Genomic DNA, 24,284 nt, shown 5'->3' with positions numbered 1-24,284 from the left:
TGGGAGGTATCAGAGAAGTATTCATACAGTTGGGAAAAAAAAAAATGCCCTAAAACTGCATATTGCCAGACTGTCTGCCAGTACCTAAGATGGTGGGGGAGTGAGGGAAGGAAGAGAGCTGTTTTGAAGGGATCAGGTGGGAGGGTAGTCTCTACACTACAGCTAAAATTAACCTTACAAGCTACGTGATTAATAATTAACCCTTTTACTGACAGAATAATAAGTGTGGTGCGCAGCTGCAATTCGCAGCCTTCTAATTGCCAAAAAGCAATGGCAAAGCCATACATATCTGCTATTTCTGAAGAAAGGGGATCCCAGAAAAGCTTTTACAACCCTTTGTCTTCTGTCTGCACAAGTTGTGTGTAAATATTTCAGTGAGAAACCCAAAGTTTATAAAAAAAAGTTAACATTTGTTTTTAACATAATTGCATTTGGCCGCGAAATGGCATGAAATATACCAAAATGGGTCTAGATCAATACCTTGGGTTATCTACTAACACAAATATATATAGTTTTGATAGGTAAATAAAAAAGCTCTATTTCTCTTTAACTGAAGTTATAGCATAAATGCTAAAAATTCTTCGAGACTTTGGGAAAAATTTTATCTGAAATTTCTGGTACTGAACTGGTTAAGTAGCCATACTCCACTAATCATTTGTTTTATTTGGAGGAGCCAGTCCAGGCTTTAGTTTGCAGAAAACAAGGCTAGTGTAATGTTAGTGTAAAATAGGCATGTGTATTCAGATATTTTGTGATGATCTGAATGTGGAAGAAAGCAGCCACTTGCGGTATTTGGCTATATTTGGAGCTGGATGTCTTCTCATGAAAGTGAAACAGATCCAGATTTAAGTGTATTGCAATTTCACAAGAAGAAATCTGACTCAGAAAAGAGCCGAATGCCACAAGCAGCCAGCCTTCTTCCGCATTAAGATCATCACAAATTATCTGAATGCACATGCCTAGTATAAAGTACATTCTTTAAAGTTATTATTAGTTAAAGCCAATTAGGGAAATGTATACAGCAGGGATAGCATTGAGAATTCAGCAGTGTACATTTCAAATCCAGGGAATTAGAAAACCCTTCAATTTTAAGATCTGAATTATATGAAAAGGAAGCAAAATAAATATTGAAATTATATTGCAAAGTTGTTTCATTATGCCTAACTAAACAGGTTATATAAAAATCTCAGGGTGTTCTCTGTCCTTTTAAATGGTTAATTTATGACCAAACAAGTTGGTAAAGTTAGCTGTGATGAGCAAAGAGGTATTGCAAATCTTTCCATATTGGCATATTTTGAACTGGCTAAAACATATTATTCCAGCCCATGGTAATTACGGTTGTTTAAATTAACGTAGATTTAAAAAAAAAAAAATACATATAGAAATGATGGTCATATTATAGTGAAACTTCTAAGTATGTTAGAATCTAATTTAAAACAAATGATCATTTGGCCTTAGGGGAAAATGCGTCAAGATTGCAGAAGGATAAGTTCTCATATAGAGAACCTGTCTGCCTGCAATCAACAACTGCAATGCATGGTAAAAAATAACATTGCACAAGAACCAACTGTGTGAGAGCAGGGCATGTCAATCACCCCAGACAAGCAAGTGTTGGGGAGATTTATCTCACCACCTCTGAGTTGGAAGAGAGGCAAAAGAAGTAGTTTCTACTTCTTAAATTTGTGGTTACAGGCTACACAGCAAAGTCTCAGACGTTGTGAGTGCAGCTTAATAAGTCTTCATCTTAGCAGCATTACATTCTGAAGTATGTTGATTAATTATGTATGCAAAGATTTTTTTTCAAAGACAGATGGCAAACCAAAGGGTACAACTTTCTTGTCCTTGGTTGTCGGAATGTTCCTTTAAGCAAATGCATTAAAGGGCATAAAACCACATTTTTCTTGCATGATTCAGATAAAGCATACAATTTTAATCAACTTTCCTATTTACTTCTATTATCTAATTTGTTTAGTTCCTTTGTTGAAAAGCATACCTAGGTAGGCTCAGGACCTGAGAGCTAGCTGTTTTTATGGTGCCTGCACATATATTCCTTTTCTCATTGGCTTCCTGATGTGTTCAGCTAGCTCCCCGTAGTGCATCGCTGCTCCATCAATAAAGGATATCAAGAGAATGAAGCAAAATTGATAATAGAAGTAAACTGAAAAGTTGTTTAAAATTGCATGCTCTATCTGAATAATTAAATATTTTTTTGCGTTTCATGTCCCATTAAGTGCCTTAAAGGGACATGAAAGCCCAAAATTTTATTTCATGATTCAGATAGAGAAAACAATTTTAAACAACTTTCCAATTTACTTCTATTATTTAATGTGCTTCCTTTTCTTGTTATCCTTTGCTGAAAGGTTTATCTAGGTAAGCTCAGAAACAGCAAAAAACCTAGGTTCTATCTGCTGATTGGTGGCTGTATGTATGTATGTATGTATGTATGTATGTATGTATGTATGTATGTATGTATGTATGTATATATATATATATATATATATATATATATATATATATATATATATATATATATATATATATATATATATATATATATATATATATATATATATATATATATATATATACATTTCACCGCCAAATACGCTCAAATAAAAAAAATTAAAATCGCTCACTTTTTCACAATTTTTTTTCACAAACTTTAGGTTTCTCACTGAAATTATTTACAAACAGCTTGTGCAATTTTGGCACAAATGGTTGTAAATGCTTCTCTGGGATCCCCTTTGCTCAGAAATAGCAGACTTATATGGCTTTGGCGTTGCTTTTTGGTAATTAGAAGGCCGCTAAATGCCACTGCGCACCACACGTGTATTATGCCCAGCAGTGAAGGGGTTAATTAGGGATCTTGTAGGGTTAATTTTTGTTTTAGTGTAGTAGACAACCCAAAGCATTGATCTAGGCCCATTATGGTGTATTTCATGCCACCATTTCACCGCCAAATGCAATCAAATAAAAAAAAAAAATTGTTACGTTTTTCACAATTTTGGGTTTCTCACTGAATTTTTTTACAAACAGCTTGTGCAATTATGGCATAAATGGTTGTAAATGCTTCTCTGTGATACCTTTGTTCAGAAATAGCAGACATATATGGCTTTGGCGTTGCTTTTTGGTAATTAGAAGGCCACTAAATGCCGCTGCACCCCACACGTGTATTATGCCCAGCAGTGAAGGGGATAATTAGGTAGCTTGTAGGGTTAATTTTAGCTTTAGTGTAGAGATCAGCCTCCCACCTGACACATCCCACCCCCTGAACCCTCCCTGACCCCCCTCAAACGTCTCTCTTAGTCTTCCATTCCCCGCCTCACAATTGTCACCACCATCTTAACTACTGGCAGAAAGTCTGCTAGTGCTAAAAAAAGAAGCATTTTAAAAATGTTTTTCTTCCCCCCCCAATTGATTCTGCAGTGTTGGATCTCCTCTTAGCCCCCAACCTCCCTGATCCCCCCATACAGTTCTCTAACCCTCCCCCCCTCTACCTATTTGCCACCATCTTGGGTACTGGCAGCTGTCTGCCAGTACCCAGTTTGCCCCAATTTTTTTTTCATTTTCTGTAGTGTAGCTGCCCCCCCCCCCCCCAATATCCTAAAATTCATCACCATCAGACCCATCAGTGCAAAACAAAAACAAAAATTAAAAATAATGTGATTCGCTGTGCGTGCATGTTCATGCACGTGCACACGCCCCCCCACCCATCCCCCCCCCCGGCCGCTTCCACTGACTGAGCCAAAAGTGTCCTGCACCGGATCTGAAAGATTACACATTGATGGGCCGCCCACCCGCCTCCCAGCTGCTGCTCCCACCCACTAACGGTCGGCACCATCAATGCCCGATGCAGAGAGGATCTGATGCAGGGTTCAGCACCCTGGGTAGAGCTTGCTGATGGCTACATTTAGCCACCAATCAGTAAGCGCTACCCAGGTGCTAAACCAAAAATGGGCCGGTTGTTAAGCTTTACATTCCTCCTTTTTCAAATAAAGATACCAAGAGAACGAATAAAAATTGATAATAGGAGTCAATTAAAAAGGTGCTTAAAATTGCATGCTATATCCTAATTATGAAAAAAAATTGGGTTTAGTATCCCTTTAAAGGGATAAGAAACTCCCCAAAAAAATGTTTTCATTATTTGGATAAAACACAATTTTAAACAACTTTCAAATTTGCTTAATTCTCTTGTTATCCTTTGCTGAATGAATAGCATTGCACTACTGGCAGCTAGATGAACATCGCAAAAGACAAATTTGTGCAGGCACCAATCAGCTGCTAGCTCCCACTAGTGTAGGATATGTGCGTATCTTCTTCAACAATCAATTCCAAGAGAACGAAGCATATTTGAAAATAGAAGTGAATTTAAAAGTGTCATGCTCTATCTGAATCCTGAAAGCTTAATTTTGACTTTCCTATCCCTTTAAGCACTTCAGTTGACAATAACATACAGTCACAAAGGGCAGATGAAGCAATTCTACACAGAGGGCCACAAGGGATAGATAAATGTTCAGTTTATAAGGGTACCAAATCGTATTATAGCTTTCTACCTTAACCCTTTCGTGACAGGGTTAAAGTGTCTACATCGGAACACCTGTTCCGATGTAGACAAATTGAAACTACGCGATCGTGCATACGATCGCGAGATTTCAATTATTGGATCGCATCTGGGGGGCGTCCCTACAACCCTAGGAACGCCCTCCAGACTGCGATCAAGTCCTTGAAGCGCAGAAGGCTTCAGGACAGCCGTTTGATATGACGTTCTATTCCGTCATAACGGCTTTAAAGCCCAGTGTAAATATGACGGAATACAACGGCATAACGGTGTTAAAAGGTTAAAGGGACTGTAAACAATTTGATATTTTTTATTTAAAAATATTTAAAAAGACGTATACAAAAAAACAAAATTATTTTGCAATATGCTTGATTTATTTTGCGCCCTTTTCATATAATTTGTGGATTTTTTAATTCTCAGGATTTGGAATCCACCCTGAAGACTTATCAAGGCTAATCCTGCTACATAGCTTGGCTTTATAAGCCAACAACTGCAAAACAATGCATTGTATACTAACTTTATGCCTTATCGTCCCTTAAGCGTACATGAAACCAAAATAGTTTTCTTTTTTTTTTTATAGGAACAGCAATGCACTACTGGAAGCTAGCTGAACATATAAGGTGAGCCAATGCAACAAGCATAAATGTGCAGCCACCGACCATTAGCTAGCTCCCAATTACTGCTCCTGAGTCTAACTAGCTTTACTTTTCAACAAAAGAAGTGAAAAAATCTAATTAGATCATATAAATAAATTAGAAACTTGTTTAATTTGGTCAGACTTGACCTCTGGAATATAAATTGTGCCAGCATAGTCAGTTCTTTGGTTCTGCTTCTCTATGGATGCAGCAGGGACTGTGATTGTTAGAGAGGAGGCATTTGCTGTCACACTAACAGCACATAACTATCAGTCAGCACGGAGGGGGACTTCAGAGTGAGGAGGGAAAATGGAAGAGGAGTTGCTTCTTGTGTGACAGGCAGTTCCTGTGTTACATGAGGTCTTGTTGCATGACAAGTTCTCCCAGTGCCACTGTGTGATATCTGCACACAGCAGGATGACCTGGAGGACATGTTAAGTGTCAAATGGCAGGACCGTGTGAGTTTGCAGGAATGTAGATAGATGATAGACTGACAGGCAATTCTAAAAAACTTCAATATATGTTGTAGGTCAGCAAGTTGTTAGGAAGTTGTAAACTAACAAATTCATATTTATTTGTAACAAAATTAGACATATCAAATTATGTTTTTTACTACTTTATGCATTTTCATACTAGTTGCCTATAGATAGTTTGTGCTGTTCGACTGCAGAAAAAAGTACATCTTGAACATTCTATCGATTCTTCAGAAAACTGGCTCCAAAAGCGGAACTCATTTCTGGCTATATTGTACCTGCTGCCCGGGAAGATTCTTGAGCTGTACAACCAGTCTCCACCATATCCTGTCTGATGTATATTTAGTACTTCCCTTCCCAGTCCATCCTCCTTCCTTTCAACCCCTCCAGCCAAGTTAGTGTCTCCTCCTCCCTAACAGTATTAGGCTAATTTAACTCTTACAGAGTATGTGGTGTCTGCATTTGAGACCTACGATTTCCCCATAGACTTCCCTATGCCAGCACAAGGATACATTGTGTGAAACCCTCAGCATACATAGTTGTATATATTTTCAGCATGTTTTTGTACATTAGTATCGGTATGCTTTACACAGACACTTATATAACACATACAATCACACACAAATAGTCTTTATGGTACAGGTGCACATACCATTCCATGAGCAGTCTTAATGGGACTGACACACAGCCATATAGAAATGCTTAAATGTAAAGGGACAGGCACCCAAACAACGTACACAGCCTTAAAGGGACAGTACATTTCTAAATAAAATTTTTAGTTATGCATAATGAAACGACTTTGCATTATATTCTCATTATTTATTTTGCCCCTTTTATGTAATTTAGCTCTAAATATTGAGTACCCTGTTGACTTCTTAAAGTTGACTTCTTCTACTAGCTATCTTTCACGAAATGGCTTTAAATGATTAATTTAAAGAAACAGTAATAAAATGCTAATATATTTATAGTAAAGTAAAAAACTAAGTATTATAAATCACACTTTTTCCCTCAGACTAATACTAAAACGTTATAAACGTATATACATGCAGCTTGGGGTGTTTAAAATAAACAATGACAACCGGAGTGCTTCTAGAGTCATTAAAGGGATAGAAAGGTCAAAATTAAACTTGCATTATTCAGAAAGAGCATGTAATTTTTAACCCCTTAACCAATATGTAAGCAGCCCATTGTACCACATAACGTATATCATAGTTGCCAACATTTCAAAAAAAATTCCAGGGACACTTTGCAGCAGAGCAAGCAAGCGGGTTACTGGAGTATTGACGACCTATTGTTCAACTGCTCCGCCCACTCAGTTCTGCAATCAAAACACACCCATTTGAAAGTAATAGTATAATTTAGACTTATCCATAGTTTATTATACAGATTACAGCACCAAGCTCTTACACCTACCCAGTCTCTGGAACACATTCTGGGCATATGGTTATTTTTACAACACAGCATAAAAATTAGAAATACAAATAATATGTGAACCCATTCAATAATAATAACAATATTCCATTAGGAATGAATTATATTTAAATAATACACTATATCTATTTATCATCTATATATCTGTATATGTGTATGTTTGTGTGTATATATATATATGCAAACAACAAATGAAGATTTTCAGGGACATTTCCAGGGACAAAAAAAATCCAGGGACATACAACAAAATCCAGGGACTGTCCCTGGAAATCAGGGACTGTTGGCAACTATGGTATATATACGTTGCAGCTGTAGGCATCTGTCTGCATATCGAAACAGAGTACATTTGGTGCTCCATTTCCATATGAAGTGTTTGTGTCACTGTCACCTTCTGTAACAATCATCTGCTGGTGCTGGCAGATAATGTGGCAGGCGGGTGGAGGGCCCAGTGGTGGACAGGGCTGCCATCAGGGGGTGACAGGGGTGACTCCTGTCAGGGGCCCAATGGGCTAGGGGGGCCCCATGAGGCAAGAAGTAAAAAAAAAAAAAAAAATTTTTTTTTTTTACATTTTGGCAGCCACCAGTGGGTACTACAGCAGAGTGCTAATTGAGCATGGGAAATGTTATTACAAGGAGTAAAGTATTAGCATTTGAGAGGATTTCTGAGTGTGCACTAAACCACTATGCACAGTGTGAGACAGACTTGGCACTTTGTTTGTTGAGTGTGTGCCTGAGTCAGACGGCAGATAACTTTCATTTGCAGAGGAGGTAGGAATTACTTAGCAAATGTTTTTTATTTCTTTGTGCAATTTAAGATTGTAACTTCAGTGTGGTAGTAGTTGTATGGTGGGGCCAGGGGTCCATAAAAACACATTTTTTAGCAGCAGTATATTTATGATTATTTGACAATGCTGTAGAAATTCTATATTTAAAACCATGCAGAAATGTTTCCTCCTCAATACACAAATGATATATATTATATTCCAGTTTACTGCCCCTTTATGCAAGGACTTTTCAGATACAAGGAGGCATTTTATCTAAGATTTTTACATCTGCATAACATGTTATACTCTCAGACTAAGATTGCTCAGTGTTGGAAATGAGACAGGTCAACTTAAAACTGTTCAATTTACTCTACAGCTGACTTAATTTTGAAATGCATACCAACAAGCTTAAATCCTGCATTTAACCAGATCTAATGGTATGAGTACCACGGCTTATGGTTCCACCAAGACCATATAGAGTACAGCATTTTCAAAATCCACAAGTACAGCTGACAGATGGGAACATTTGTACACTATATTTGAAGTGGTGCTCTTGGTTGGGGAAAATGGGGAAAATATCAAACAAACATATGTCAACCTTTTAAAAGTACATTTCTTCTTTTAGCCATCTACCCAGATCATTAAGGTACAATTTTGAATTCACAGAATTATTTTTGTTTGCACATTTACAAATATGATTCTTTAAAAAGTGATCTCTTAATTTCTGCATTTTTTATCATGCATGTCACACACTGTTGAATTAGGGGATGCAAGGTGCATAAATGTTTCCTCCTGTGAGTGTTTCTGTGGGTGTATGTGTTTATGTCTTTGTGCTTTGGTTTGTGTCTCTATAAGTGTGTATGTATTTTTTTTCTGTTGGTATCTCTGTGAGGGTGTGTGCATATGTTTTTGAACTTTTTCTATGGGTGTCTCTGTGAGGGTGGGCGTGTGTTTGTCTTTGTGTATTTTCTCTGGATGCCTCTGTGAGGGTGGGTGTGTATGTCTGTGTTTTCTGTGGATGTCTCTGTGTGTGTGTGTGTGTGTGTGTGTATGTATGTCTGTGTTTTTGTCTGTGGATGTCTCTGTGAGGGTGTGTATTTTCTGTGGGTGTCTCTGTGAGGGTGTGTATGTCTTTGTGTGTTTTCTGTGGATGTCTCAGTGAGGGTGTGTATGTATGTCTTTATGTGTTTTCTGTGAGTGTCTCTGTGTGTGTGTATGTCTTTGTGTGTTTTCTGAGGCTGTCTCTGTTGGTGTTTCCTTGGGTGTATGTGCAAGTTTGAGTTTGTGTGTGGGTGTCCATTGTATGTCCCTTTTTAAGACATTTTGACCTTACTACTGATTATTCACATCTTTCTACAGACTTTGAGACTTATGAGACCTTTCCGGAAGTCACCAATCCACCATTTAACCTTTAAATTATTGTTTAGGCAGTTCAGGGCCCTTCCTTTCAGCCACTGTAAAGCTGTTGTCATCATCTAGTTGGCATCTTCCTTTGCAAAAAGATAATCAGAACTCCATATTTTGTTTTCTAAATCTCCTTTTTTTACAAAACTGTAGTTTACCTCATTACTTGTCAGGGCAATGTAAACAAGTGCTAAGTGTCTGTTTGGGTGTCTGTGTCTGAGTTTCTTTGCGTGTTTGCTAGAGTGTCTGTATGTGAATCCTTATGTGTGAGTGTGTGTGTGTGTGTTTCATTGTATGTTTCTACCTTTACAACATTTCCAAGTTTAAATAGACAATTAAGAATAAAGTGCATATACGTTTTAGTCACTTGGTCAAAAATTGCACATGTCAAAGGAGGGGGGGGGGGGGGGGGGGGCCCTGATCAATGGTTAAGTCAGGGGCCCCAAAATTTCTAGTGGCGACCCTGGTGGTGGAGAGAGCTATTTTGGAGGGATCAGGGAGGTGGGAGGGTTGAGGAAGATTACTACACTGCAGGAAGAAAAAAAAGAATATTAAAAAAGAAAACCTTAACTACCAGTACCTAAAATGGTAGGGATGAGTGAGTGTGTGTGTTTTGGGGGGATGGCAATCTCTACACTACAGCTAAAATTAACCTTACAAGCTACCTGATTAACCCCTGGGAATAATAGAAGTGTGGTGCGCAGCTGCAATACGCGGCATTCTAATTACCAGAAACCAGTGCAAAGCCATGAATGTCTGCTATTTCTGAACAAAGGGGATCCCAGAGAAGCTTTTACAATCATTTGTGTGTTGAATGCACAAGCAGTATGTAACAATTTTAGTGAAAAATCCAAAGTTTGTGAAAAAGTTAAAGGGACAGTCAACTCCAAAATTGTTATTGTTTAAAAAGATAGATAATCCCTTTATTACCCATTCACCAGTTTTGCACAGCCAACACTGTTACATTAATATACTTTTTAACTCTGATTACATTGTTTCTAAGCCTCTTCTGACAGCCCCCTTATCACATGGCTATTTATTTATTATCTATTGACTTGCATTTTAACCAATTAGTGCAGTGTCATGCACAACTCCACGGTAGAGAGTACAATGTTTATCTATATGGCTCAAATTAACTAGTAGTGTCCTGTTGTGAAAGCAAGTAAAAAACCATGTGATAAGAGGTTGTCTGTAGTGGCTTAGAAACAGGCAGAAATTTAGAGATTTAAATGTTATAAAGTATATTAATATAACAATGTTGGTTGTGCAAAGCTGGGGAATGGGCAGTAATGGTGTTATCTATCGTTTTTAAACAATAACAATTCTGTTGTAGACTGTCCCTTTAAATAAGAACCGCATTGCAGTAATGTAACCCCCTTATTGCTATTACAACTTAGAGAGTAGTGCTAAGCTTTTTCCTGCTAAGCCATTTTTATACCCCCTGCTGAGCCAATTTTTAGCTTTTTTTGCTACTTACATTTAAACACTATTGTAAGTCAAATTTCAGTGAGTGACCAACACAAATTATACATTTATTTTTTTCCGCTGGCCCAGCAGATTCACAATATACCATTATTACATATATATTTTATGACATGTTAGATAGCTGCGGCAAAACTATAAACAATTGTATATTTTTGTTATGACTTTTGTAAATGATATTGGAAATGGCCAGGTGACCACTGTTGTTGCTGTTATCTTCTGACTAAATTGCAGGATCCATATGTGCTTTTTTGGCATTATAATATAGATTAGAGAGGCCTCTTTGTGCAGAACAGAAATAAATGCACTTTTTTTCTTGCAAGGTGTTCACGGTTACCACAGTGATCACCTAGCTATACAGACAAATTTCATATATTTTTAAAGAGAGGGACTTGTCTACTATAATATAAACTTTATTAAGGGTCTCTATTGGGCTTATAAATTCCCATTCCCAGCAAAACCCCAAGTGTTGTGCCTTTTACTTTATTACATAGATCTGGATTTTTGTGGCTTTGAAAATCTCTACCAAATGAGGGCTCCTGAAGGTTTGTGGTTTGTAAGGGAGTTGAGAGTAAGGCGTTTGAACAGCCACCCCCATCCAACTCCCTTAGCTGCCTGTCACAGTGTGCTCCTGCCTGTGGCCGGACTGTTAGCCGATGGACATTTGGCAGACGGATAATAGTCTGACACACAAGTGGCTGCCAGATAACAGTCAGGCCATGAGATAGGTAGGTAGGTAGATAGATAGATTAGGGGGTCCATCCGATAAAAATCGTCGCCCGCAAAAGCCGGCGACGCCAATATTTGCACGGGTTTGGTATCACATATATGGCGTAACCTAGAAGTTACGCGCGTATATTTCTGCCGTCGCCCGTAGTTTTTTGGGCTATAGGCAGGTATACCAAACCCGCGCAGTTTGGTATCCAATATGCAGCGTAAGGACTTACGTGGCGAAAATGGAGAAAACTTACTCCATTTTCACCTCGCCACAAAAAGCAGCCGTAAGAAGCCTTACGCTGACTATTGGAGCCCCGTAACTCCCTAAACTGGCTGCTAAAATAAACCTAACACCTAACGCATGCGCAATGTCTATCTCCCTGTCAACCGCGATCTGCTAAAATAAACCTAACACCTAACGCATGCGCAATGTCTATCTACCTGTCAACCGCGATCCCCCCCCCCCCCCCCCCGAAATCCCTAATAAAGTTATTAACCCCTAAACCGCCGCTCCCGGACCCCGCCGCCATCTACATAAACTAACCCCCTACTGTGAGCCCCTAAAACCGCCCCCATCTACCTTATCTATCTCCTAATTAGAACCCCTTACACCGCTGTCATCTACCTTATCTATCCCCTAATCTGACCCCTTACACCGCCGCCACCTATATAAAAATTATTAACCCCTAATCTAATCCCCCTATACCGCCGCCAGCTATATTAATATTATTAACCCCTAATGTAAGCCCCTTACACCGCCGCCATCTCTATTAAAATGATTAACCCCTTATTTAATCTACCTACCCCGCCGCCAGCTATATTATCTATATTAACCCTAAGTATATTATAGTTAATATAGGTATTACATTATATATATTAACTATATTAACCCTAATTATATTAGGGTTAATATAGTTACTATAGTATTTATATTAACTATATTAACTCTATCTAACCCTAACACCCCTAACTAAATTTATATTAAATTAATCTAATTCATTTATAAACTAAAATATTCCTATTTAAATCTAAATACTTACCTATAAAATAAACCCTAAGATAGCTACAATATAATTAATAATTACATTGTAGCTATGTTAGGGTAAATATTTATTTTACAGGTAAATTGTTAATTATTTTAAGTAGGTATAATAGCTATTAAATAGTTATTAACTATTTAATATCTACCTAGTTAAAATAATTACCCAATTACCTGTAAAATAAATCCTAACCTAAGTTACAAATACACCTACACTATCAATAAATTAAATAAACTACAAACATCTATCTAAAAATACAATTAAATTAACTAAACTAAATTACAAAAAAAAACAAACACTAAATTACAAAAAATAAAAAAGATTACAAGATTTTTAAGCTAATTACACCTATTCTAAGCCCCCTAATAAAATAATAAACCCCCAAAATAAAAAAATGTCCCTGCCCTATTCTAAATTAAACAAATTTCAAAGCTCTTTACCTTACCAGCCCTTAAAAGGGCCTTTTGTGGGGCATGCCCCAAAGAATTCAGCTCTTTTGCATACAAATACAATACCCCCCCCCCCATTACAACCCACCACCCACATACCCCTATTCTAAAACCACCCAAACCCCCCTTAAAAAAGCCTAACACTACCCCCCTGAAGATCTCCCTACCTTGTCTTCACCACACCGGGCCGAACTCCTGATCCGATCCGGGCGATGTCTTCCTCCAAGCGGCAAAGAAGAATTCTTCCTCCGGCGATGTCTTCCTCCAAGCGGCAAAGAAGAATTCTTCCTCCGGCGACGTCTTCCTCCAAGCGGCAGCAAAGTCTTCATTCTTCCGGCGGCATCTTCAATCTTCTTTCTTCGCTCCGCCGCCGCGGAGCATCCATCCCGGCCGACTACTGAACTTGGAATGAGGTACCTTTAAATGACGTCATCCAAGATGGCGTCCGCCGAATTCCGATTGGCTGATAGGATTCTATCAGCCAATCGGAATTAAGTTAAAAAAATCTGATTGGCTGATTGAATCAGCCAATCAGATTCAAGTTCAATCCGATTGGCTGATCTAATCAGCCAATCAGATTGAGCTCGCATTCTATTGGCTGTTCCGATCAGCCAATAGAATGCGAGCTCAATCTGATTGGCTGATTGGATCAGCCAATCGGATTGAACTTGAATCTGATTGGCTGATTCAATCAGCCAATCAGATTTTTTAACTTAATTCCGATTGGCTGATAGAATCCTATCAGCCAATCGGAATTCGGCGGACGCCATCTTGGATGACGTCATTTAAAGGTACCTCATTCCAAGTTCAGTAGTCGGCCGGGATGGATGCTCCGCAGCGGCGGAGCGAAGAAATAAGATTGAAGATGCCGCCGGAAGAATGAAGACTTTGCTGCCGCTTGGAGGAAGACGTCGCCGGAGGAAGAATTCTTCTTTGCCGCTTGGAGGAAGACATCGCCCGGATCGGATCAGGAGTTCGGCCCGGTGTGGTGAAGACAAGGTAGGGAGATCTTCAGGGGGGTAGTGTTAGGCTTTTTTAAGGGGGGTTTGGGTGGTTTTAGAATAGGGGTATGTGGGTGGTGGGTTGTAATGGGGGGGGGGTATTGTATTTGTATGCAAAAGAGCTGAATTCTTTGGGGCATGCCCCACAAAAGGCCCTTTTAAGGGCTGGTAAGGTAAAGAGCTTTGAAATTTGTTTAATTTAGAATAGGGCAGGGAATTTTTTTATTTTGGGGGTTTATTATTTTATTAGGGGGCTTAGAATAGGTGTAATTAGCTTAAAAATCTTGTAATCTTTTTATTTTTTGTAATTTAGTGTTTGTTTTTTTTTGTAATTTAGTTTAGTTAATTTAATTGTATTTTTAGATAGATGTTTGTAGTTTATTTAATTTATTGATAGTGTAGGTGTATTTGTAACTTAGGTTAGGATTTATTTTACAGGTAATTGGGTAATTATTTTAACTAGGTAGATATTAAATAGTTAATAACTATTTAATAGCTATTATACCTACTTAAAATAATTAACAATTTACCTGTAAAATAAATATTAACCCTAACATAGCTACAATGTAATTATTAATTATATTGTAGCTATCTTAGGGTTTATTTTATAGGTAAGTATTTAGCTTTAAATAGGAACATTTTAGTTTATAAATGAATTAGATTAATTTAATATAAATTTAGTTAGGGGTGTTAGGGTTAGATAGAGTTAATATAGTTAATATAAATACTATAGTAACTATATTAACTATATTAACCCTAATATAATTAGGGTTAATATAGTTAATATATATAATGTAATACCTATATTAACTATAATATACTTAGGGTTAACATAGATAATATAGCTGGCGGCGGGGTAGGTAGATTAAATTAGGGGTTAATCATTTTAATAGAGATGGCGGCGGTGTAAGGGGCTTACATTGGGGGTTAATAATTTTAATATAGATGGCGGCGGTGTTAGGGGCTCACTTTAGGGGGTTATAGATATAATATAGCTGGCGGCGGGGTACGGGAGCGGCGGTTTAGGGGTTAATAACTTTATTAGGTTGCGGCGGGGTACGGGAGCGGCGGTTTAGGGGTTAATAGCTTTTTTATTGTTAGGATAGTGAGGGGGGATAGCGGATAGAGGGTTATACGTGTCAAGCTATGTTAGGGAGGTGTGTTAGACTTGTTGGGCTATGTTAGGGAGGCGTGTTAGACTTGTCGGGCTATGTTAGGGAGGCGTGTTAGACAGTGCGGGTGTTTTAGACTTTAGTCAGGTTTTATAGGCGCCGGCAGTTTCTAACGTGCCGCAAGTCACTGGCGACGCCAGAAATTTGTACTTGCGCAGATTTCTGGACATCGCTGGTTTGTCAGACTTACGGCACGTTAGCATCTGACGGCGACTTATATGGGATAGCTCGAGTTGCGAGCTGAAACTGCGGGCGCCGCCGGTTCCCTCGCTTGCGCCGCAAACTGCGATCTATATCGGATCGCGCCCCTGATAGATAAATAGATGCAATAGACAGATACATTTGATAGATAGATAGATTCAATAAATAGATATATAAATAGATAGATTTGATAAATAGATCATTTCACAGACAGAGAATTACAAGATGTGCGGGCTGGGACCCATGGTTAGGTTCCCAGAGGCGGTTACGGTGCCCGAGGCTCTGATTAGAACAGAGCACTCTGGAGCGTATCTGCCCTCTGCCAAACTCGGAACATGCTTCGGCATTCTGTCCGTCGGACAGAATGCTGTCGGCCAAATGTCCGTTGGCATTTTGCCAGAGCACTGCTCCTGCCCCCTCTGTGATGTCACCATGCACGTTTGTGGTGATAATAACGGTACTCCCATGTAGCTCTATGAGTGCCGCCCACTCGGGCCTGCAGTTACTGGTCATCGCTTATCCTATGCTGTGAGCAGCGATAACCCTTAATGAAGAGAACAGGTCATCATGCACTTACAGACAGCACTTTACATGACAACCTGTTCTTGTCATAATTATCAAAGCTGTTTATAGCTTTATTCCCTTTAAAGGTCCATTATAGTGAAAAAATAGCTTCTCTCATTCCTTAGAGCTTGTAATTTTATACATATCGACCCTGCAAAGGAGCAGCTTCCACTCAGGACCAGCAGTTTTCTGCGGATTTTCAAGTGGTTCTTTAGTTATGTGTTAAACCACTTTGTAGTTTATAGTCATAAAATTGCATGCGCTAACAAATAAGATCATGTAATTTATTTCTCTATCATGGCTCCTTAACAAGGATTTAACCTCATATAGCCACAACCCCTATATAGGGCTAGATTACAAGTGGCATTCTAATGATAGTGCGGGTCGCGATAAGCAATATCACTTGATCACTCTAGCATTTGCGCGCAACTTGATAAATCCCATTTATGTGAAGAACATAGGAATGTGGTGTATTCCAACACACCTTTGGCTTTAGTGCAGTTGATCTACCGCAGTGTCAGGTTAGCACGCAAGCGTTAACTAATAAGGCTTTTGTAGCGCAACTCATAGTCTTTCACTTGTGTGCTTTTTACTTTCAACTTGTAATTTGCTCGCTAATCTGGCCGAGCTAATTTTTTTTACTTTGAGCGCAGTTAGCACTCGAGCAGAAAATAAAATAGCGTGCCACTTTTAATCTGACCTATAGTGTTCACTTCTCCACACAGTGAAGAAATTTAACTCCATTTAGTCAATAAAACCACAACACAACGGAGTGACTTAACCACCATATAGCCAAGACCAGATGCGTTTCAACCATTTAGCCCTTATAACCAACATCCAACCAGAGCTCTGATGGTGCTATGCTCTCTTATCTACTGTAATAGTATCCTCAGGTATAATAGGTGCCAGCTACTCTGAATTTGCATGCTAGTTCTGTTTACTATGTGTTTATATTAAATGTATGAAACTAAATGCAGCGCTACGGAATTTGGCGGTGCTTTACAAATAAATGATAATAATAATAATAAATACAGACATTTGGTTAATGTAATTCTGAATGGGAAAAGGGGATTGATTTATACAAATTTTACAATTTTTATCATAGGACTAGATTCCTACCCCTTGGATTTGGTGCACATAGAGAGAAAATAAGCGTTTATATAAACCAAACCACCAAATGACTGATATGGCAGGAAAAGCTGCTTCCACTTCCAACCTGGTTGTTGTCACAGGTAGGATTTCTCTTCATCTAATAAATATAAAGTGAAAAATACTTCAAAGTCAAACACGTAAATGAGGTAACAAAAATCATGTTTGTCATGAAATGCGTATTTCATTTATGTAAAGAAAAAAAATATTGTGCTCTATACTTCTTTAAGTAATCAGTTGCCCCTTTCTCTGTCTTATTGCCCCTGAACTTAAAGGGACACGAAACCTACATTTTGTCTTTCATTATTTAGAAAGAACATGCAATTTAAAAAAAAAACATTGTACTTTACTTCTATTTTTTAATTTGGTTCATTCTCTTGATATCCCTTGTTTAAAAGCATATCTAAATAGGCTCAGTAGCTGCTGATTGTTGGCTGCACATAGATGCCTTGTGTGATTGGCTCACCCATATGCCTTGTTATTTCTTCAACAAAGGATATATAAAGAAGGAAGCAAATTAAATAATAAAGGTGTCCGGTATTTGCTGATTGACATTAGATAATATATATACCTATATATGATAAGATAAAATAATTAATTTATATATTTAATATTAAACTTTGACATGCTCTGACCATTGCTAGATACATTCATTTGTATTGCAAGTCTAATGTCAGAAATTGGGTGACACAAACCATCCTTTTACTGATATGTTTTCTCAGACTGCTTGCTGTGACCAGATACCCATTATAGACCAGGATATCTCAAATATACACTTCAAGGGAAGTTCTTATAAGTGGTTTGCTGTCTGAAGGAGTAGAAAGACCGTCTGTAAGGATAATGGAATATGCCCAGATTCTCAGGGAATGTAGCTCTTATTATCTAAGTGTTAATTACCCCATGCTGAGTTCAAATACAAGAAGCTCAGACCTACGTCTCTATGGAAAATAGCAGGAGAAACTTAAGAAAGCATATTTAACCCTGTGTAAGCTGGAATCTATATAAGAATTAAAATTTTAAAACTTAATTATATATTAGATACGTGTCTGCTGTATTGAGTGGGTAGCTGCATTGGCGAATTTAAAATGTTTAACTGTGTCAGAATAAAACAACATTTGTTTTTTTGTTTTTCAGAATCTGTTGGGAAAATTAGGTTTTGAAATAAATACAAATTCAATAAATTATCCTACTAATATAATCATGATTGTGGGTCCATATTTTAAACATTGTTGAGACATGTGATATGGTGAAGTGAAATATCTATTGAGTGATCAATAATTATAATGCTCCTATATATCTGTCATAATTTAATTCCAAAAGAATTGCAGGTACATATGGAATATGGAAATGACTGGAAAATATGGCGATATAACAGCAGAATATTAAATAGGATTAAACTTTCTAAATATTAATTATTAACATGGTACTAGAATTATTAAAATCATTTTAAGTACCCTAATAGAAATATAATGTACACTAAATATGGAATATACTGTATTTATATTAAAATGCAATGTAATACTGGGATATTAAATGCTATGATTCTATGAAGAGCAAATAATTAAGAATATAATTACTGCTACTTACAGACGATATTATGATATAGAATAGTGGAATATATATCATGTGTATATATGTACAAGTATTCTAAATGTTCCCATGTTTGGACTTGTAAATACGTGCTCAGTTAGATTGGATGGGCCATGTATTGAACATATGGTTTATTAAAGCTAGGAAATTATGTGTGCATTAAATAGATATTCTATATATATATATATATATATATATATATATATATATATATATATATATATATATATATATATATATATATATATATATAGTGTAACAAGTAGAATGTAAATGCAACTGGTACAAGTACAAGCTCCCTAAGTGTGAGTGCGCACAATCTCAGTTGGTGTATAATCAATTTGGATACATAAGTAAAATAGATTCAGAGTAATACATTTGGGCATAGGATGCACACGCACTTATATATTGGCGTGAGTGGATGTATTTAATATAAATAGAACAATTGAATATATCTAAAACAATTTACAATTTATTGTATGTGAGTAAATACATACAAAAAATATTATTTATTATTCTAGAGCAGTTAAGTAAAAAGTATATTGGTACAAATGATACACTCTAACTGCCGATACAAATATAGGTATGGAGAGTGTAAATTGCTGCTCTTAAATAATAAAAATAAACATAAACACTATATAAGTGGGTGCAGATGAATGTTTAAGTTGAGACACCAGAAACTGGCTGCTGTAAATAACCTACCAGTGGGCGGGAGAACCCTTTCTATAAAAGAAATGGGTGTGAGAAGGGGTACTGGTACAGTACCCCTTCTCACACCCATATATATATATATATATATATATAAACACTCTGCTAATCCGCATCTCCAGACCATATGAAAAGATAAAAAATATTGCAATATTTAAAAAATGGAAAAACAAAGCTTTATTGGGTACAAAAAATGTTAAAATCAGTTGCATGTAAAAACAGGGAAAAAAAAGTAAGAAATCAGCTACAGTCCTGTAACTGACATTGAGCAGCAGCAGCCAAACATGTTTCGGGCCTGGTGTCAGCCCTTGTTCACTGGCATAACTAATGCTGGGTAAAGCCTTAATTTAAAGGTAAAGTTAATTATCAATTACATGCATCTGTTAAATTAACCCATGACTGACTTAATGGTCATGGTTAGAAAATGAGTTATCTCTGATTATCCTTTGTTTTCTTATGTTAAATTTTCTTATTTTAATGTAAACATAAATGTGAAGTATATTTTTTTAAACTATCAGATGGCTAGATATATGTAGGAAATATTACCCTGATTTAATCTAAATGGATGTTGGATTAAACCTCTACTTAAAGATTTTTTTACTTTTATTCAGTTTCTTTTTTTGAGAAATGAAAAAAAACAATCATTAATTTATTAGTAAAATAAATCAACATCCATTATGGAGTTTAGACCAAAGGGGTGCTTTGTTTTGAGATGGAAAATCCAAAACACTTCCCTTTGGTCCAAAAGTCTCTCTCTATCCCCTCCCCTCCTATGTCTGGGGACATGGTCAATACCTTGTACTGTCAAAAGGGCGTCATTAGAATTATGTTCCTCTCTAAAGTGCTTAGCTATTGGTGTAGTACAATTCGGGTTGCCAATGTCTCTAAGTTGTTGTAAAAACCTGTCACGTAGGGCACGTTTAGTGCGCCCCACGTACTGTTTCTTACATCTTTGGCATGTGAGTAAATAGATAACAAATTTGGTATTACATGAAATACTAAAGCGTATAGCAAACTCCCTATTTGTTGTACTTGATACAAATTTGGGTCCCTGTTGTATGTGTGTACAGGTTTTACAAATGTTTCCTTGGCATTTTATAGAACCTATTCTTCTCTTTAACCAGGATTGGTTAGTTTGTGACGGTAACATTGATGGAGCTAATAAGCTTCCTAAGGTTTTTGCTTTACGTGCTGAAAAATTGCAACCATGTTGGACTATTTTACATAATTTGGCATCACTCTTTAAAATTGGCAAACAATTACGGATAATGCCACAAATTTTGTTGTAGTCTTTACTGTAATTTGTTGTAAAATATGCTTTGTTGTTATATCTCTTGTTCTGTGTTTTACTCGCACATTTAGTAGTGAGAAGATCATCTCTGTTCAATTTATCCACTCTATTCTTGGTTTCCTTTAATAGTTTTGTATCATAACCTCGGGCTTCCAATCTGTGGCCGGTATTGGCTACATGTAATTGAAATTTATCCTCAGTGGTGCAATTTCTTTTAGTCCTAATCATTTGGCCATAGGGTATAGAATTAATGGTGTGCTTGGGGTGACAAGAAGAAGAGTGAAGAATAGTGTTACCCGCTGAACTCTTTCTGTATAATTCTACCTCCAAAGAATGTGTGTCAATATGTGAAGTAAGTGTGACATCCAAAAAATTTAGGCAATCACTACTTTCAAACATAGTGAATTTAAGATTTAGATTATTGCTATTGGCATGTTCAACGAACTGGTGGACCAAATAACTGTCCCCATCCCACACCAAGAGCAAATCATCTATATACCTACCAAAATAAACAATGTTCTCACAAAAGGGATTAGTATCTCCAAAGACGTGGCACAGCTCCCAAAACCCCATATACAAATTTGCATATGATGGTGCGAATTTCGCACCCATGGCTGTGCCACGTCTCTGGAGATAGTACTTGCCCTTGAACATAAAAAAATTATGTGTAAGTAAATATTCGACAGCAGTGTGCAAAAATTGAATTGTCAGAAAATCATATGTGGTGAAATTCGTAAGAAAAAACATCAATGCTTGTAATCCCATATCGTGAGGGATGGATGTGTATAATGATGTCACATCCATTGTGACCAATCTGTAATTATCACACCAAGTTATGTGTTCGACCTGTGCAATAAGTGCCGTAGTGTCTCGTAAATAGCCATATAGATTAGTAACTATAGGCTGTAGAAACGTGTCAACTAGATCCGAAATTCTCTCATTGAGTGAACCAATACCGGCCACGATCGGGCGACCCGGAGGGTTATTGGGGTCTTTGTGAAGTTTAGGCAAGTGGTGGAATATCGGCATAGTTGGATATTTAGGTAATAGATACTCCACCACTTTTTCAGAAATCACTCCATCCAATTTTGCCTTATGAACTATCTCAGCTAATGATCTACGAAAAGTGTCAGTAGGGTCACAGATTAAGGGCTAGTATACATCCTCATTGGCAAGTTGCCTATTGGCTTCTGCCACATAATCACATTTGTTTAAGATAACAGTATTACCACCCTTATCTGATTCCCTAATGACTAAATTCGGATCATTTTTAAGATCATTAATAGCTTTTCTTTCAAGTACAGTCAGATTGTTTCTAAATCCTTTACTTGTAGTGCTTTTATTCTTACTATCCAATTCAATGAGCTGAGTCTCAAGTGTCTGTTGAAAAACCTGTAAATTTAAGCCCCCACTATGTATAGGGTAGAAATGGGTTTTATCTTTAAATCTACCAAGATCGATGTCTTTTTCTGAGGGGCCAAATCTTTGTTCAACATTACTGTCCCTCATAAGTTCTTGCATGTCTATCATGGCTGCTTGGTCATTAAAGTTAAAGTTGAAATGATTTGTGGGTATATATATATCCCTGTAATTGAGAAACAGAATATTTTAAAAAATGTACATGTCTCATTCCCATTCCTGTTGTTGTTCCCCGATGGGCTAAAACCTGTACTACAGCCAAAAGCTTTGGCTGTTAGGAGTGGCATTCCCAGTAGCCAATGAGAGAATAGGACGTATCCAGATTCTATTAGGTGATTAAGAAATGGGGAGGAGTTTGGTTTCTGACAAAAGCTCCTTGCACAGACAGAGAACGGCCTTTTTGATGATTTATTTTTTTATTGACTGACTGAGCCTTGCCTGTTGTCCGTGTTGCAATCCTGCCTTGCTGCCATTTTGCTTACAGGGGGACACGAGTGTGTGATCACAGTTTTCTGTAAGACAAATCCTGTTGTGACCCTCTTTCTGGATAAGAGATTATTGGGCTTAAGTATCTTCCAAACTTGTGCAATATTTCCCTTAAAATATATGACAATTGAAATATCAGGATATTGAACTCTCATATTGGTTACTGATAAAGTATACACCATTGCAAAATATATTTAATATTTGAAATAAAAGGTAGTCTCTATATCTATAGTTAAATTGTAGCTGTGATTTAAAGGGGTATTTTATATTTATAAATTAACAATGCATAGACTAGGGTATCTTAGGTAAGTATAATCATATTCAAATTTAAATGATTTGACCATTGCGAAAAAGAGAGATTTTGTATTTTACACTTAAAAATTTAATTTGGAGTTGCTGTAATATATTTTAGAAATTGCATTTACATTTGTGGCTAAATTAGAAATATTTAATACTATATTACTTGATAGGTGTTGTATTGGTAGTATTGTGTAACAATCTCTGGTTGATTATTTAAGTATTATAAGACTGTTTTGGGCCAAATAGCTTAATTATATTTTTCCGGAAGTTCTATTTGATTTATTGAGATTTGGTAAGATTTGTGTAGAAACATTGGGTAATGGTATTAATTGTTCTTGTAAAATGAATGTGGAATATTTGTTAAGTGATTCATTTTGAGTTAAGGTTAATTTATAGAAATATTGTATCCATACATGGGATAATACACAATATCTACTGAATAGTAATTAATCTAAATATCTCTATGGCCTACTTAATGTTTTAAAGTTGTGTTGATCAATTGATAGATAACTGATCATAGGTGATCTTCAGTTGCTACATAAATATAATCAAAATGTATATAAAGATGAACTGATCAGAATTTAGGATTAATATTTTATATTGAGATTAAATATTAATTTTTAATAATAATATTGTTGTCAAATTTATAGATATTTAAATAGTGATATTTTGGGGCACACTACAGAGATTTAAAATCTTACTGTAGTGTATTGACAAAATTCTGCTATATTAATTGTGGATATCGCTGACAATAATTTTATACCGCTATTATTTATTAATATTCATAATTACAATACTTAACATGTTGGTAGCAACTGCTGCTGATAAATACACCAACATTACTAGAGGACACTCCTGAGATGTATCAACATTGTATTGGAGGAACTGCTGAGATCATTACATCTTTATCACATTGATATAATATATTTTGTAGTAAGTAGAATTTATTAAAAAAACATTTTTTTAGTGATATTTAAAAAAATATATTTTTTTTTTGTTAAAATTGTATTAGCGTTTTAAATTAACTAAATTCTAAGCTAAAATCATAATGTCTATCACTAGAAGTGACTCAAATGAATCTGTACACAGTATTGAAATATATCCCCCAAGATTACCCCTTACAAAGGCAGACTCCTTTAGAATAGAGGCTATCGACGACATCAAAAATAGATTTAATATTTCGGGTGATTTAAACTGATATTGATATGCTTACCATTAAGGCCAAAAATATTGCTATTGATAATAAACTATGGAACGAAACAAGTGAATTTTTCCAAGAACTATTAAAAATTAATCAATGCAAGAATTCTAAAAAATGGGATGAGATCATTCTCAAATCTTAGCCGTTGATAATATGCATTAATGACAAAATGTCCACTTACCTTATAGAAAAGGAATTGCAATTACAACAGCTAAGAGATTAAATTCGCTCATCACGCAAATGCGAAGA

The 24,284-nt window shown here is 36.5% G+C and overlaps 2 protein-coding genes across 2 annotated transcripts in view; one reads left to right on the top strand and one right to left on the bottom strand.

Moving 5' to 3' along the window:
- Positions 1–6,067, bottom strand: part of LOC128663334 (protein FAM169B) — a 165,340-nt gene extending 159,273 nt beyond the window's left edge. Inside the window, exon 1 of the mRNA XM_053717617.1 lies at positions 5,945–6,067. Within this exon, the coding sequence (XP_053573592.1) occupies positions 5,945–5,990 (46 nt within the window). The 5' untranslated portion in view covers positions 5,991–6,067. The remainder of the gene's footprint in view (positions 1–5,944) is intronic.
- The window catches only part of PGPEP1L (pyroglutamyl-peptidase I like), a 114,388-nt gene continuing 95,607 nt past the window's right edge, over positions 5,504–24,284 (top strand). The window contains exons 1-2 of the mRNA XM_053717619.1: positions 5,504–5,651; positions 16,997–17,123. Of these exons, the coding sequence (XP_053573594.1) occupies positions 17,069–17,123 (55 nt within the window). The 5' untranslated portion in view covers positions 5,504–5,651; positions 16,997–17,068. The remainder of the gene's footprint in view (positions 5,652–16,996; positions 17,124–24,284) is intronic.

The sequence above is a fragment of the Bombina bombina genome, chromosome 6 (assembly GCF_027579735.1).
Source record: "Bombina bombina isolate aBomBom1 chromosome 6, aBomBom1.pri, whole genome shotgun sequence".
NCBI classification, from domain to species: Eukaryota; Metazoa; Chordata; class Amphibia; order Anura; family Bombinatoridae; genus Bombina; species Bombina bombina.
This window is presented reverse-complemented; position numbering and strand designations above follow the sequence as displayed.